The 15422-nt window shown below is 56.6% G+C and overlaps 1 protein-coding gene across 1 annotated transcript in view; it reads right to left on the bottom strand.

The window, feature by feature from the left end:
* NKD1 (NKD inhibitor of WNT signaling pathway 1) overlaps window positions 1-15422 on the bottom strand; it is a 79651-nt gene that overhangs the window by 1096 nt on the left and 63133 nt on the right. Inside the window, exons 5-10 of the mRNA XM_056136352.1 lie at window positions 13563-13669; window positions 10810-10905; window positions 4015-4162; window positions 3227-3311; window positions 1166-1293; window positions 1-149 (exon numbers count right to left, since the gene is read on the bottom strand). The exon at window positions 1-149 is cut by the window's left edge and continues 1096 nt beyond it. Of these exons, the coding sequence (XP_055992327.1) occupies window positions 1-149; window positions 1166-1293; window positions 3227-3311; window positions 4015-4162; window positions 10810-10905; window positions 13563-13669 (713 nt within the window). The remainder of the gene's footprint in view (window positions 150-1165; window positions 1294-3226; window positions 3312-4014; window positions 4163-10809; window positions 10906-13562; window positions 13670-15422) is intronic.

The raw sequence follows: 15422 nt of genomic DNA, 5'->3' as shown, positions 1-15422 counted from the left end.
TGGGGTGTCAAGGAAGTGGAAGGATGCGGGCTCGGTGCCCGGGGGCTTCCGCGGCGGGACGTGGACGGCTTCTGGCTCGTGGGAGCGAGCTCGAGTGGGGTTGGCGGTGCGGGGCGGCAGGTCTGTCTTCGGGGCCACGGGCGGGGAGCCTAGGAACCAATTCAGCGGACTTGATGAGCGCCTGCGGCGTAGCGGACGCACTCCCCGCAGCCTGCAAGGCCCGCTGCGCTGACCACTGCTTCTCCCAGCCCCGCCGGGCCCCTACCCCTACCCCAGGAAGGCTGCCTGTTAGGCTCTGAAAGAACTGGTGCACGTCCAGGAAGAAAGAGAGGCCCGAGGGACCCTGGCGCATTCCTTAGAGAGGTGGACAGCAAGGAGGAGGGGCCGAGAGACCGTGGAGCAAAGTCCCGGGGTGAGAGCATCACAGAGAAGAGCATCCTGGGGCAGGGAGGGTGTGACGTCAGGATCAGGGGGGTGGCTCCAGAGGTGGGGGCGTGGCATCAGGGGGCGTGGCGCCAGGGGTGGGGGCGGGGCGTCTGGCGCCAGAGGGCGTGGCGTCTGGGTGGGGGTGTGGCATCAGGTCAGGGGTGTGGAGTCCAGGCTGGGGGCGTGGCATCATGGATGGGGAGGGCGTAGCATCCTGGATGGGGAAGGTGTTACATCGGGGTCAGGCATGGTGTCAGGGTCCGGGGCATGGAGTTCAGGCTGGGGGCATGGCATCCTAGGTGGGGAAGGCGTGACGTCAGGGTCAGGGTGCAGTGTCAGGGGTGGTGTCTTGGGTGGGGGTATGGAGCCAAGGTCTGGGGTACGGTGTAAAGTGGGGAGAATATGGTGTCTGGGATGGGGGCATAGCATCAAAGTCCCGGGTGTGGCTTTGGGGGTCGGGGGTGGAGAGCATGGCATCGAGGTCCTCGATTCATGGCATCTGGGGCCCTGGCATAGGGGAGGGGTGAGGAGGAACTGGTCCTAGGGACCGTTTGAGATGAATGTGTCAACACTGCACAGCTCACTTTAATTTTTCATGTGTTTTCAGCACTCTCTCCTCCAAGAAGGCTCTCTGACCTCCCTAGGAGAAGCTCCACCTTGCTTAGTCCCAGAGGAGCAGGGCACGTGGGGTCTGTCATCTCCCAGGCCTCCCCACACTCATGGGGGCAAGCATCCTTACCAGGCCCAAACTGGGACGTGTAGTTCTCTATCCCAGCGAGATCTAAGTAGTGGTTTCTCCTCTCGATGTTCTCATCCACGCAGTGGTGGTAGCAGCCAGACTGCTCCAGACGGCTGTCCCCTTGGAACCTATGGGAGAGGTAGGTGTGTGGGTGTCCCGGAGGGGAGGTGGGACAGGGGGGCAGCTCCACTCGACCTGGAAAGCCCTTCTGGACTCTCGGCTACATTCTCATGGCCCCTGGGAGGGGTGAGGGAGAGTGAACTTATCTCTGTGTACCCAGCTGACCTCCCTGGGCATCTGGGACAACGGCACAGAACTGTGAACAGGCCACAATCAAAGGGACGGGCTACTGACCAAAACTGAAGTTTACCCCAAACCCAGGCTTTAAACCACGTGTGCCCACTCTCTGGATGGTGGCCTGGTTCCCCAGGGAGCTGGGTAGAAACCCCCAAGATGTTGGAACTGCAGCTGGATCAGCCCTAGTGGGGCTCAGAGCTTAGAAACAGCCTGTGTGTGTGTGTGTGTGTGTGTGTGTGTGTGTGTGCTTATGTGTCTGTGCATGTATGTGAGTGTGTTATCACCAGACTCTTCTCACGGGGGTGTGCATGCATGTGTGTCTGTGTGTATATGTGCCTGTTTGCATGTGTGGAGTGCATACACATGTGTGATGTGCATGTATATGAGTGGGTGTGTATACCTGAGCATGTGGGGTGTGTTGCATGTGTATCTGTGTGCGGTGTATACACATATATTTGCACATGTGCATGTATATAACTGGGCATGCACGTGTGTTTATGTCTGTGTATTTATGTACGGTGTGTGCATGTATGTGGTGTGTATGTACCCACACATGTACATGTGCATGTATAGGAGTGGGTGTGCATGCCTATGCATTTGTGGTGTGTGCATCTGTGAGACTGTGGGTGTGTGTGTACATGTGCGTGTGCATGTGTGTGAGCACACATGGCAAAATTCTAGGCTCCTGGTCACTGCCCTTCTCCTGCCCCACCTGCAGGGGGGCCTAGCACAGGCCCCCATCTCTGCCAGCTTGGACCCTCCACTCTTCCACTGCCTGAGTCTCTTGCCCTCCCCACACCCCCTAACCCCCCATCTTCAGGTCCTGGTGCTTCTCCAACTCCAGCTCCTTTCTGAGGCTGCCATTACTGTGTCTTAGCTGAGTTCTCTGAGCCCTCCTGGCCTTTCTTGACAGGTTCCTTCCTTTCTTTTCCTCCCCTTTCTTGAGTCTTGTTAGAGAGAGAGCAACAGGTGAGAGGTAACAGCAGCCCGGCCATTGCCCGCCCTTCTGAAAGCCCCAGAGCCTGCAGACAGACTTTCACACCCGCTTTGGCAGCCTCCGCTGCCCTAACAGGATGTGAAGGGGCTGGAGTGTTTATTCACTTGGTGTGAATATTCATTTCTCCCTGCTGAGTATCAATGTGCTAAATCTTGAAGCGCTGCCCAGACCCCAAATATAATACATGGGAAATATACCAGGAGCATTTTTCTGAAACCCAACAATTGCGAAACCTATCTGGGCCAAAGTATCTTGGGTCAAACAACGAAGGGCTCCATTTACTTTTTGTATTTTGGGGGGTCATAGCTGGTGGCGCTCAGGGCTTATTCCTGGCCCTGTGCTCAGGGATCATTCCTGGTGGAGTTCGAGGGATCATATGTGGGGCCAGGGATCAAACCCAGATCGGCTACTTGCAAGGCAAAGACCTTACCTGCTCTCCTACCTGTTTGGCCCAATTACAGGGTGCCAGGACTCTCTTACCGAGTCCTCTCAGCCAGGGAGGACTCAGAATGCTGGCTTGGAAGACCCTACAGGATGCACACGGCCAACCAGGGTGCCTGGGTCGGCCATGTGCAACGCCAGCACCCTACCTACTGAGCTGTCGCTCTGACTTTCTGAGGCTGTTATTTACATTGAGGTTTGTGAGGCTGCCCTTCAAAATCCCCACCCCTGTAGAGCACCCGGGCCTCCTCCGGCTCAGAAGCCCTCTGTCCCAGGTATGCAGGGGGTGCTCAATGCATGCTCCACCACCAGGGCCCACAGTATACCTGAGGGGGGCTCGCTGCTTCTTCTCCCAGCTTCGCAGCTCCTCAGCGGGCTTGGTGTCTGCTCGGGGCCTCGGGCTCTGCAGGTCTGAATCCCCCCACCCCAATAAATAGCTGGTCAGCAGCTGGCCCAGGTGCCCACCAGCCTCTGGCCCTCCCCAGTGTCTATAATGACTGGCATGACCCATAGCAGCTGCCCATGGTTCTAAGAAGGTTCTCTGGGCCAGGACTGGGGCCCTCCTGAAGCCCACTCTCATATTTACCTTCTCCCCAGACTCCTATTTTGGGCTGGGCAGGCCCTGCCCACCAGCCCCACTCCCCATGCCAGCCCAGACCATGTCCATAGCTGCTGCTCTGCCCAGCCCACCCCAGGGCTTTGCTCACCCAGACGGTGCCCTGGACTCACTTCCCTCTCCCTCCCTACCCAGCGCCCACCACTTAGGGACCCCACCCCCAAATCCCACCAGTGTTTTCCAACCAGTTTCCGATCATGGCTCCCTTCTGACCTTATTTCCTTCCTGTGCCCACCCTCACACCCCACCTAGCTGGGTCCCGGTTTCATGTTCTTTTTTTTTTTTTTGTATGCAATTTTCACCTGTGGGGTGCTTGGAATATTCTGGGGGGTGCACTGGGTGTATGTGTCTGTGGGGGTCTGGCCCCTGGCTGAGACAGGCTAAGCCATCCTCTCCCAGCCCCAAGAACGTCCATCCCATCCTCTCAGATGGGTGCTGATGGTGCCCAAGTCGCGGGGAGTAACCCCCCCTGGCCTGGTACCCGCCCCAGTCCCTCACCGGGGTGATGGAGGAGGAGCCCTTTCTTGCCCTGGCTGCCATCAGGGGCCACAGTGAGCTTCACCCGCAGAGTCTTGCTGGAAGTCGGGGAGTGGTTGACAGACGAGTCGACCACCTCATAGATGGTGTGCAGCAGGCTGGTGATGTCCTGGAAAGGGAGAAGCAGAGACCAAGTGCATGGGGCTTCAGCCAGGAGCCTTTAAAAGAGGAATTAGCTACCCAGGCTCCCCAAAAGCTGAGCCTCAGGCCAACAGGAGGGCAAGAGAGCAGAGCCAGAGGGGGGGATGAGACAGAGCGGCCCTAGGCACTGGGCTCCTTGCAGCGGGTCCTGGAGGAACCGCAGAGCCTGCCTCTCTGGACGCTCCAGGCCTTGCCGGGTCCCTGCACTTAAGAGCTTTCCCGCAAGGGCTGTGCCAGCTCCCACTCCCAGGGGGAAAGCGCTTCTGGTGGATTCTGTACTAGGCGGGGAGGTGGAGAGGGGGAGGAGGAGGAGGAGGAGGAAGAGGAATAGGAGGAAGAGGAGGAATAAGAGGAGGAGGAAGTGGAGGAGGACGAGAATAGGAGGAGGAGGAGGAGGAGGAGGAGGAGGAGGAGGAGGCAGTGGCGGCTGGGGGTGGCACATGGAGACCACTGCGGCAGGTCCGTGTGCACCTTCAGAATGAGAAACGGCAATTTGATGAGTCCCTAAAGAGCAACTCTTCTCTGCAGTTGGGGACCGAGGTCAGGGGACTGAGCTCAGGCTTGAACACAGGAGGCCTGGGCTCTGCACTACATGGTCTTCAGAGCACCCCTGGGGGAGACCCCCCGAAAACGGAGCTGGGAGTAGCCCCTGAGCACCGCTGAGTGTGACACCAGAGCAAACAGAAAACAAAGCCCCCAAGATCCACTCTGAGAACGTGGCCAAATCCCTTCCTTCGAGACGCCAGCCACCCCCTCAGTCAAAAGAGTGGTCTGCCATCAAGCACCAATGAGAGTGGGTCAAGGGGGGCGGTCCCTGTCACTAGCTCCCCCTTTACTCTGGGCATTGGTTACGGCCATCTCTCCCAGGGGATGCTTTTATTTCAACCGCTGAAAACCTCTGGAAAAGGTGCTTCTTCTCCTACAGTTGGCCAGAAGCCCAAGAAAGCCTCTCACACACACGGATCATCCTCCAGGGGGACAGGGAGGAGGATGGGCAAGGGGATGCTAGGCATGGATGTGGCCAGGCAGGTCTGCGGATGGGTGAAAGCCACAGTCTCCCCTCCTAACCGCCCACCTGTGAGGTGCAAGGCTGGGCGCAGCTGACACCGGCCCAGTGGTGTGGCGGAGTCAGCTGAGGGGGCACCTGAGAAGCCAGAGGTGCAACCTGCCCTGTGAAACCTTCCGAATACCTGACAGCGCCACCTAACGGGACTCAACCCCACCAGCCTGCAGTCACAAAGACGCTCTGCCGCAAAGTCAGCGTGTCCTGCACTGGAAAGGCGGAATGAATGATGCAGACCACAGTCTCTTCCTACCCACCCGTGGTGGGCGTGGGGCTCCCCCTTTGGGTCAGTGTTCGTGATGCTGCTGTGTGCATCTCTATCTTGGACTTCTGTCCTTTTCTTGAGGGGCATTGGGGTGCTCAGGGTTCAGTTGACCATAGGAAGTGCTGGACCTCAAACCTGGGTCAGCTATGTGCAAGGCAAGTGCCCTCCCGGTTGGACTAATTCTCCAGCCCTGACACTTTGTGGTTCCACTGGCCAGAGGGGCCCAACTGCGGGGTGGTCTCTTTTGTGTCTTGGGGGGCTCCCTACCATGTCAGACCCTGCTCTGTTTCCACCTAGTGTGCCAAAGCAGCCTTGGCAATGCTGCGGGTGCAGCTCTGTGTGGGGTGAAGTCCCTCATCCAAGGACAGATGGAGATGTCTGTCGTGTAAGGTGCACCCCGCCCCCCCCCCCCCGCGCCCACACGCCCACCGGCCGCCCCCACAGGGCACCACTCTGCTGATAACATCGGTTTCTGTTGTTTTATTTGGGGGCCACATCCAACAGTGCTCAGGGCTTCCATCTGGTGGGGCTCAGGGGTCACACTGGGTGCTGAGGATTGAATCTGGGTCTGCCATGTGCAAGGCAAGCATCCTGCCTCTGCACTATCTCTCTGACCTCCTTGATCATGTGCTTTGATGCACACAGCTTTGGTGCAGTCCCATTTACCGAGTTTTACTTTTGTTGCTTGTGACACATTCCTTTTTATAAAATTTTATTTACTTTTTTGCTTTTTTGGGTCACACACGGTGATGCACAGGGGTTATTCCTGGTTCATACACTCATGAATTACTCCTGGCAGTGATCGGGGGACATATGGGATGCTGGGAATTGAACGCGGGTCAGCTGCGTGCAAGGCAAACACCCTACCTGTTGTGCTATCGTTCTAGCTCTGATAAATTACTTTCAACAAAACTCAAGGGATGATGGCAGGCCAGGTTTGGATCATGGGGGCCAAGACCCCTCAGCGATCCCAGATCTTCCCATGAGGACCTTACTCCCTTTCTCCCCTGGGCCCAGCCCCCTGTCTCATTCTCTCTCCATCCTGCAAGGAGATAGATGATCCCCTTTTATACGCAGACACTTGAGGTCGGGTCTCAAGCTTTATCTGCTATGCCTGGGACCGTAGGGGCAAGCTTTGGTGGTTCGGAATGGCAGGACTGATCCCTGCACTTGACCTTTTGTTTTGGCTGTCCCTGGGGAGTTCAGGAATTACTCCTGGTGGGATATGGGGGGCTGGGGATGGGACCCAGGTTGGCTGCATGCAAGGCAGCTGTCCTACCCGCTGTACTATCATTCCAGCCCAGATGATCCCTGCACAGGAGACCAATGCCTAAGGAGGAAGGATGAGCACGGAATGTCTTCAGAGGCGGGTCGTCAGCACAGCCACCCACTTCCCTGTGGCTACAGCGAAGAAGAGTATCGACCTTGCACACAGGAGTGGGGAGCGGGGTCAAGGCACTTTCAGCCAGTCAGAGGGCTGGTGGGGTGGGGGTGGGGGTGCTAATACAGACTCAGGGAAGTGCTAGGCAGCTGAGTCTTCCCTGAATTAGAAGAAAACATCCTTCTAGACCACTTTCTGGGGGGTGGGGGCAGGTACCCTCCTTGGACCCTCAACCCCACTTTCTTGCTGTCCTTCTAGGATCATGCACTGAAAGAGGGCAGAGTGGGTAGCAGTGTCTGCCCACAGGGCTTCGTGTGTACCCCTCCCCACCCCCCCAACCAGATGGGAGGAGCAGCCACCAGAGGGCGCAGTGTGGACCGCTGTCAGTGCCAACTCCACATCCCCTCCCATCCTGGCAGCCCAGGGAGCCCTAATAAATGGATGGTAGGGTCACCCCAACCGAGCTCAGCAACCCCAGGTCATGCCTGTGACGCACTCCCCCAAACCAGAAGACACTGCTGCTGCCCCTTCCCAGACAGGAGAGCAGGGAACCACGCATTCTGGAGACACCATCATAGCACACAGGACCCTTCACCCAAGGGTGTTGCCGAGACAACTTCCAGCCTCCATGAGGCCCTGAACAGGAAGGGAAGATTCTTCCCTAGTCCCCAAGAACCCAAGCCCCTAAGCTCTACTACCGGCCTTGCTTCAGAGACCCATAAATAAATCTCGAAAGAGCTCAAAAGCCACAGTTAATCTTGGACTCATGCAAAGCTGAACAGATGGGGGTAAATTAGAGGGGGGTGGGTTAGTCTGCTGCCCACCCAAGCAGAGCCCCTGGGGCAGTCCTTGCTTCCACAATCCAACCCCCAGTCTGACTCCAGGACAGACCTGGAGTCTCAGGAGGACCTCACCAAGAAAAATTCTTGTATGCTGAAAATTCAGGTAGGCGGGTTTTATGACTGAAATCTCCAGGTGTTCTCGGGGTTGGAATGGACTACCTCCCCCGACCTCCCTGTACTTCCTGAAGCACTGGCAGTCACATACACACCCCAAAAGTGCCACCCAGTTAAAAAGCTGCTACAATAAAAAGTTTTACTGTCCCAATAAAAATACTGTACGCCCTGAACAACCATGATGACCTCTTAGTATCTGTATTGCAAACCATAATGCATAAAAGGAAAAGGGGAGAGAGAGAGAGAGAGAGAGAGAGAGAGAGAGAGAGAGAGAGAGAGAGAGAGAGCGCAAGAAGGAAAGTGCAGGGATGGGTGCTGGATCATTGTATAACTGAAACCCAATTATGAACAGCTTTGTAATGGTCTATCTCACAGATATTCAATTAAAAAAATTAAAATAAGTAATGGGCTACCGAGAGTATCTCGCCCACACGGCAGGGCCTGGCAAGTGACGTATTCGGTATGCCGAACACAGTAACAACAAGTCTCATGATGGAGACGTTACTGGGCCCACTCGAGCAAATCGATGAACAATGGGAGGACTGACTGGACTGACTGAACTGGAAAATAAGTAATATGCAGTTAATGCTCAATTCAATCAACTTAATCAATGGCTGAATAGATAACAGTACTCCTACATTAAAGAAATTATGAAAGTTAACTGAACTCCAACATGAAGAATATGAAGAATAATAAAGAATAAATGTTGCCTATCAAAAAAACAAAAGAACCCAGGCCCCTCTGCTCACGAGCCCCGCCCTTTTAGTCCAGAGGCTCCAGGCTTAGTGCCAGTGGCCCCGGAGGGGCACTCCTGCCCGGTCACAGAACTTGGTCTTCACAGCTGGCCTTTGGCATCTGTAAAGGGCAACTTCCAGGACCCAACTCGGGGTACAAAGTCTGGGTGCTCGAGACCCTTCTATAAAGCAGGGCACTATTTATGCAGGGAATCTCCCTGCATTTCCCGCACACCTGCATCATTCCTACATCTGGACTGGTTGCAGTGCCTGGTACTGTGATACTGCCGAGTGACCTACGGCTCTGCTGAGGAAACAGTGACCAGATCAGTGTGTGTTAGCACAGAGTTAGCCTCGCGACCTGGCCCTCATTTTCCATCTGCCTGTGTCTGGATTTATTTATTTATTTGTTTATCTATTTGCTTTTTTTTGGGGGGGGGGTCACATCCGGTGATGCACAGGGGTTATGCCTGGCTTTGCACTCAGGATTTACTGCTGGCAGTGCTCAGAGGACCATATGGGATGCCAGGGGTTGAACCTGGGTTGGCCACGTACAAGGCAAACACGCTATCTGCTGTACTATTGCTCCAGCCCCCCATGTCTGAATTTAACGCCCCCACGGGAGCTCCACTAGAACTGATGGCTTTTCATGGCTCAGATCGGCCTCTCCCTCATGGCCCAGGGACCTCATCACTTTCCCCTGTCCTCCTAAGCTGATGACCCAGCGTGGCCATCGAAAGTTCCCCAACGAGTGGTCTGGCACTACCAGAGCTCGGGTGGGACTTCTGGAACTTTTGCTCACATTCTCAATCCGAGGGGTGACACAGAGGCATAGACCACCCTTTGTTGTTTCACTACAGCCCTGGGGAGATCCTGCCTGACCTCAAGGACGCAGCAGAGTGAGGACCATCGAGGAGAGCATGCTCAGAGGACACACACGAGCCTCTAGGGCCAGGTGGGCGGGAGGTGGGAGCTCAGCCCCTGGGGCCAAGTGTGCTTCTCTTTCACTTGTTGTGGGATTTGGCTACAGTGACTGTGGAGTCCTGAAGCACAGCAGCTGGCCCACGGCCCCTGCCCCAGCTGTGGAGGGGCTGCCCCAGCCCATTGGCTCTCCTCTGACAGCTGCCCCTGCACACCCTGCAGAGGAGATGATGCTGAGTCCCGAGCCTGCAGGGAGGGGTACGACACCTCAGCCCCCTCCCCCACCAGCTCTGAGAAGCACCTGGAGGTCCTCCCACAGCAGAAGCCAAGCTTACTGGTGACAGACCTGCAAGTAGGGTCACCAAAGCTGAGACACGGGAACCAGGGTCTTGTGTGGAGGAGGAAGAGTCAGAGGAACAGGGTGGAGGAGGAGGAGGAGCAGAGTCCCGGGGACGGCAAGTAGGGGCCCAGAGTAGGCAAAGCCTCCCTCACTCATTCCAACCCACGACCCCTGCAGATCCCGGGTCTCCGATGGCTTCCCTGAACCCCTAGAAGCCCAGCCAGGCCTCAGGTCCTTAAACCCAGGGCTCCTCCCCTCCGGGAACCCCAGACTCTCCCCACCTGGCAGGCTGCAAATGCCCAGCTCTGTGCCCCAAAGTCTCAGCTGGCATCTGCCACTCTGTCCTCTCCCTCCACCTCCCTGCCCCTGTACCATCTGGGAACCATCCCAACCCGCCAGTCTCCCAGGCTGTTTGTAGGGTGGGAGCCAGGGGCTGCCGCGTGCTGCACACCCATATCTAGTCCGAAGGAGGTGCCACGCAGCAGGGACTCAACAGGCAGACCCCAGGGCAGAAAGAAGAGCCCGGAGCACAGGGAAGGCGGGAATGGGGAGCTGAGAGCAGAGGGCAGCGGGGAGCAGGCTCTGTGTGCCCACCCATGCCAGGCTGAGGGGGCATGTGGCCCGGGTGGAGGGTCCCCTACCCAGTCCAGAGCTCTGGGCACACAGAAGGAAAAGAGCAGCCCAAATTCTGTTGGGGTCCTGTCCTGTGGGGAGGGACTTGGCTCCTGGGTCAACGGGAGAAGCGTTTTGAGGGCGGGGCAGGGGCAGGGCGGGGAGGACTTTTCCTGGACCATCTCTTCTCATTCCCTCTCACTTCCGGAAGCTCCCAGAAGCCTTGCTCCCTGGAGCCCCCTAGTCCCTGACTGCCCCTGGGGAGCAGAAGCACCATGGACAGAGAAGATGAGGCAGCAGCCCCTGAGTGGTAGGCAGGGAGCGGCCAGGCAGGCGCACTCACCTCGCGGGTGACCTTGCCGTTGTTGTCGAAGTCATACAGGGTGAAGGTCCACTCCTGCCGGCTGTCCTCCTCCACGGACACATCACACTGCAGCTCCTGGATGAACGGACACAGTGGGGCGGCCGCTCACCCGAGGCTCAGAGCCCACCAGGATCGTGCTAGGGCCCGTACCCCCCCAACCTGTCCCTGCCCCTCCCGCCCAGACCCCAGTGAAGGACAAGAACAGTGACCGACTGGGACAGGCAGGGCCTCGAGGAGGGAGATCGCCTAGCGGGGATGCCGGCCTGGCCACCCACCAGACCATCTCCTGTGGGTCAGAGACAAAGGGGACTCGGGAGGTGGGGTGGTCTCTGAGGTTCTGGGAAGCCTGAACATGGACCAGTGGTCAGAACAGCCAACCGACCCAGCACTCAGGGAGCTGGCAGGGCAGAAAGGGGGAGGGTTGGAGCGTACAGGGCTGGTGTCTGTCCAGGGTCAGCCCACAGAGCAGAGGGACCCTGCGTGGACCTTCTCTGTGCCTCAGTTTCCTCTACTACCTCTAAAGTGTGGGTGGGTCTTGCGGCCACACCCCCGAGCCTCTAGGTCCACAGGGGCAGACCCCAGCAGCTGTGGTGGCCAGTTCCCGACTGCCCATACCAGTGCCCACCTGCAGCTCAGGGACTAGATGCACAGGAGAAGCTGTTGCAGGGCTGGGCTGGGGGTGGGATGCCCCCTCCTCTGCCGCCTCACCTCTGCTGCCCCAGGGAGTGAGCGTGGCTCATTAACCTCCCTCCCTGCTCCCGGGACACCCTCCCAGCCCTGGCACATGTGCACAGCGGTGACAGAAGCCGCTGCCCCTGTGGTGGTGAGGTGGTGTGGTGGTGATTGTGACCAAGTCATCCTTCCTCCCTATGAGTTGCAGGAGGCGCTGCACTTAGGTAGAGGCTTTAGAAAGAGGCTTTCAGGGCTGGAGCGATAGCACAGTGAACCCGGGTTCGATTCCCAGCATCCCATATGGTCCCCTGAGCACCACCAGGACTAATTCCTGAGTGCAGAGAGTCAGGAGGAACCCCTGTGCATCGCCAGGTGTGACCCAAAAAGTCACGGTCACGGTCCTCCCGTTGTTCATCGATTTGCTCGAGCAGGCCCAGTAACGTCTCCATCGTGAGACTTGTTGTTACTGTGTTTGGCATATCGAATACGTCACGGGGAGCTTGCCAGGTTTTGCTATGTGGGCGAGATATACTCTCAGTAGCTTGCCGGGCTCTCTGAGAGGGGCGAAGGAATCAAACCCGGCTCGGCCAGGCCAGCTGTGTGCAAGGCACCCCAAATATATATATATATATATATATATATATATATATATAAAGAGGCTTTGCTAACGGCCTTTAAAAACCATGAAATCCTATGAAAGCAGGCAGCCCCTGTCCTTCCTATTGGGGTCTAGCTTCCCTTGGCCACACTCCACTGGCTGGGCATGAGATTGTCTGGGGGCCCCTCACAGCTGGCCTTGCTATGGAGGCTGGCAGTGGAGTGACCAAGCTCAGTCTCCCTGCCCTGGGCAGGCTACAGCAGCTCCTGGCCAGGCTCTCAACATCCTGCAGCTCTCGGGCCGGCTGAGTTCAAAGTCAGCCTTCCCTCAGTTGTCACAGGCCCCTCTGATACCTGCCTAGCGCTGCTTCTCTCCTGGACATTTCGTTTGGTACCATGCACACATGCAAACGCGTGCTCAAGTGGACACACACCCACACATATGTTCACGTGTGCACACACTGACATCGTAACACAGGTACTTGACCCACAGATGCACAGTTGCCAACACACAGACACGTGTGTGCACACCCACACAGGCACACACATAAATACCAACACATGCACACACAGACACAAAGGTGCACACCCACATACGCACACAAATGGAAACACATGCATGCACAGACACAGAGGTGCATACCCACACATGCACACAAATGCAACACATGTAAAAGAGCACCCCCCCACACACATTTGCACACACATCTGTATGCAAATACATGTGTGCAGACACACAGGTACACACAAATTCAAACACATGTACACACATCCATACAGACATGTGCATGCAGACACAGGTACACACCCACTCACGCACACAAATGCAAACATGTGCACAAATGCACACAGACATGCATAGACGTGTACACATGTACTCTCTCTTACACACACACACACACACACAAGTCATGAACCTGACCCCCTTCCCAAGACTCCGTAGCAAGGTGCTCCCAAGGCTCAGGTTTGAGAACTGAGTAACCCCCTACTCCACCCTGCAGGACCAGCCAGCAGCTGCTCACCGTCCCCTCCAGAAATGCCCACATGGGCCTCTAGGGAGGAATCGAGGTGTGTGGGTCCTGGACTTCCCTCTGTCTCTGGGTTCAGCCTCGGCTTTTGTCAAGCACCCTTGAAATCCCACAGGGACTAGGGTAGGCTCCAGAAAGAAGAGCAACATTCACTTCTTGAAGACACGTTCCCCACCCACCTTAGCTCCCACATCCGGGATCCGCTTAGCCCTGAACCCTCCCCTTGCACCATCCCCCAGACCCCCAAGGTACCCTGGCAAAGAGAGGCTGGGCTATAGGGCAGCGCAGAGGCGGGTGCTGTGCTGAGCTGGGCGGCTCCGGATGTGCAGGTGGAAACTCACCTTGTGTCTGCATGCAGGGCGGGACGGCCACATCACCCCTCCCCAGAAGCCAGGGTCTCTCTCCCCAGGCCCTGCATCCAGAAAGGAAACTTACCTCGAACTTCAGCTGCTTCTTGGAGCCGGGGCAAGAGTCGCTCGCCTTGTCCATCTTCTTCTCATCTCCACCGGTCAGCCCGTCTGTCTTCTCGGGAGGCAGGGCCACTGTGGAGGGAGCGAGTCAGGAAGTAAGGTGCGCCTGATGCCAGGGTACAGAGACTTTGTAATACATTGACGGTCAGCAGGGGCTGGCCATGCGGCCCTGAGTCAGAGCCCGACCAGCACTCAGAACACGATGTACTTCATGCCTCTGCTCTGGGCCCCAAATCGGCAGCCGAGGTAAACAGTGTTCAGCCCCCTGGAGACATGGATGAAGGCAAAGGGGTGTGACGGACACCTGAAGAGGGGGCATGTGGACTATGACTGCACATCTGCCCTCCTTGTGGGCATCAGGCATCCTGGAAGAGGCAGCTGCCAAGGCCAGAACATGGACTGGTGGGAGAGGTCAGAGGACCAGGGTGCACCCCTCTGCCAGAGGTCACAGCCTTTTGTGGTCCTTACAAGTTGTGTGTGTGTGTGTGTGTGTGTGTGTGAGAGAGAGAGAGAGAGAGAGAGAGAGAGAGAGAGAGAGAGAGAGAGAGAGAGAGAGAGAGAGAAAGCCTGTGGATGCCTCTTTCCTGAGAATACCCTGGGGGAAAACAACATCACCCCAGATGGAGGGGTGTGGGGCAGGCTCCCTCAGATCTGGAATGTCTATAAAACTCCCTGACCTCACCCCACCACCACCCCAACCTTGTCTCTCCTATGCTCAGGTTTGACTGGGCTGGGATCTTCCAGAACAGAGACTCTTCCAGAACAGAGTCCTCAGAGACTCTCTCACTATAATCCTCAGTTGCCAGGCTTAAGGGAGGTCTGAGATGTCAGAGGCAGGAACCCAGAGAGATGAGGCCACAGACCAAGATAGTAGGAAGGCGGGTGGGGGGGGGTGGGAGTTGTATATCTGTTGTATCCAGTTGTATCCCTGTCTCCCCGCAATATTCACATAACCTAGCTCTATAGACCCAGGCCTGAGAATACCCGCAGGGGAAGATGTGGCAGGACTGCCCCAGGAGGGACTGGAGTCCACCCTGCCTCTCACTTCTCTCCTCCAGCCCTAGCGAAAGCTCTTCCAGCATCAGATCCCACTTTCTTTTTAAAATTTTTAAAAATTAAAAAAAATTTTTTTTAATGAATCACCATGAGATACAGTTATAGACTTACAAACTTTCATGCTTACGCTTCAGTTATACAATGATCGCGTACCCATCCCTTCACCAGGGCCCATTCTCCACCACCAATGGTCCCAGTATCCCCCTCCTCCCCCCACCTCTGTGGCAGACACATTCCCTTTTACTCTCTCTTTTAGGGTGTTGTGGTTTGCAATACAGGTATTAAGTGGCCATCATGTTCAGTCTATAGTCTACTTTCAGCATGCATCTCCCATCCCGAGCGGACCCTCCAAGCACCCTTTACTTGGTGGTCCCTTCTCTATCTGAGCTGCCTTTTCCCCCAGGGAATCCAAAGTGGCATCCTTTGGGCCACTTCTGTCCCTTCCCATCATGGCAGCCTCTTCCCTCCCCTCCAGTCCCTTCCCATCATGAGAGCCTCCTTCTTCCCCTCCCGTCCCTTCCATCATGGCACCCTCCTCCATCCCCTTCTGTCCCTTCCCCTCATGGCAGCCTCCTCCCTCCCTCTTATTCCCTATATGATGGCCTTCTCCTTCCCCTCCTGCTCCTGTTCCCACCAAGGCAGCCTGGTGTGTGAATTTGAGGCAGTGGTCTCACTTGCCACGCCTGATGTGGTGCTGATTGAGCACGCCATGTTCATCATTAACTCACTGGTCCTCACTAGACCCTTGGAGTCGAGAGATGGCTCCACT

The sequence above is a fragment of the Sorex fumeus genome, unplaced genomic scaffold (assembly GCF_029834395.1).
Source record: "Sorex fumeus unplaced genomic scaffold, SorFum_2.1 ptg000122l, whole genome shotgun sequence".
Taxonomy (NCBI): Eukaryota; Metazoa; Chordata; class Mammalia; order Eulipotyphla; family Soricidae; genus Sorex; species Sorex fumeus.
Note: the sequence above shows the minus strand (reverse complement) of the source record. Positions and strands in the feature narration are given on the sequence as shown.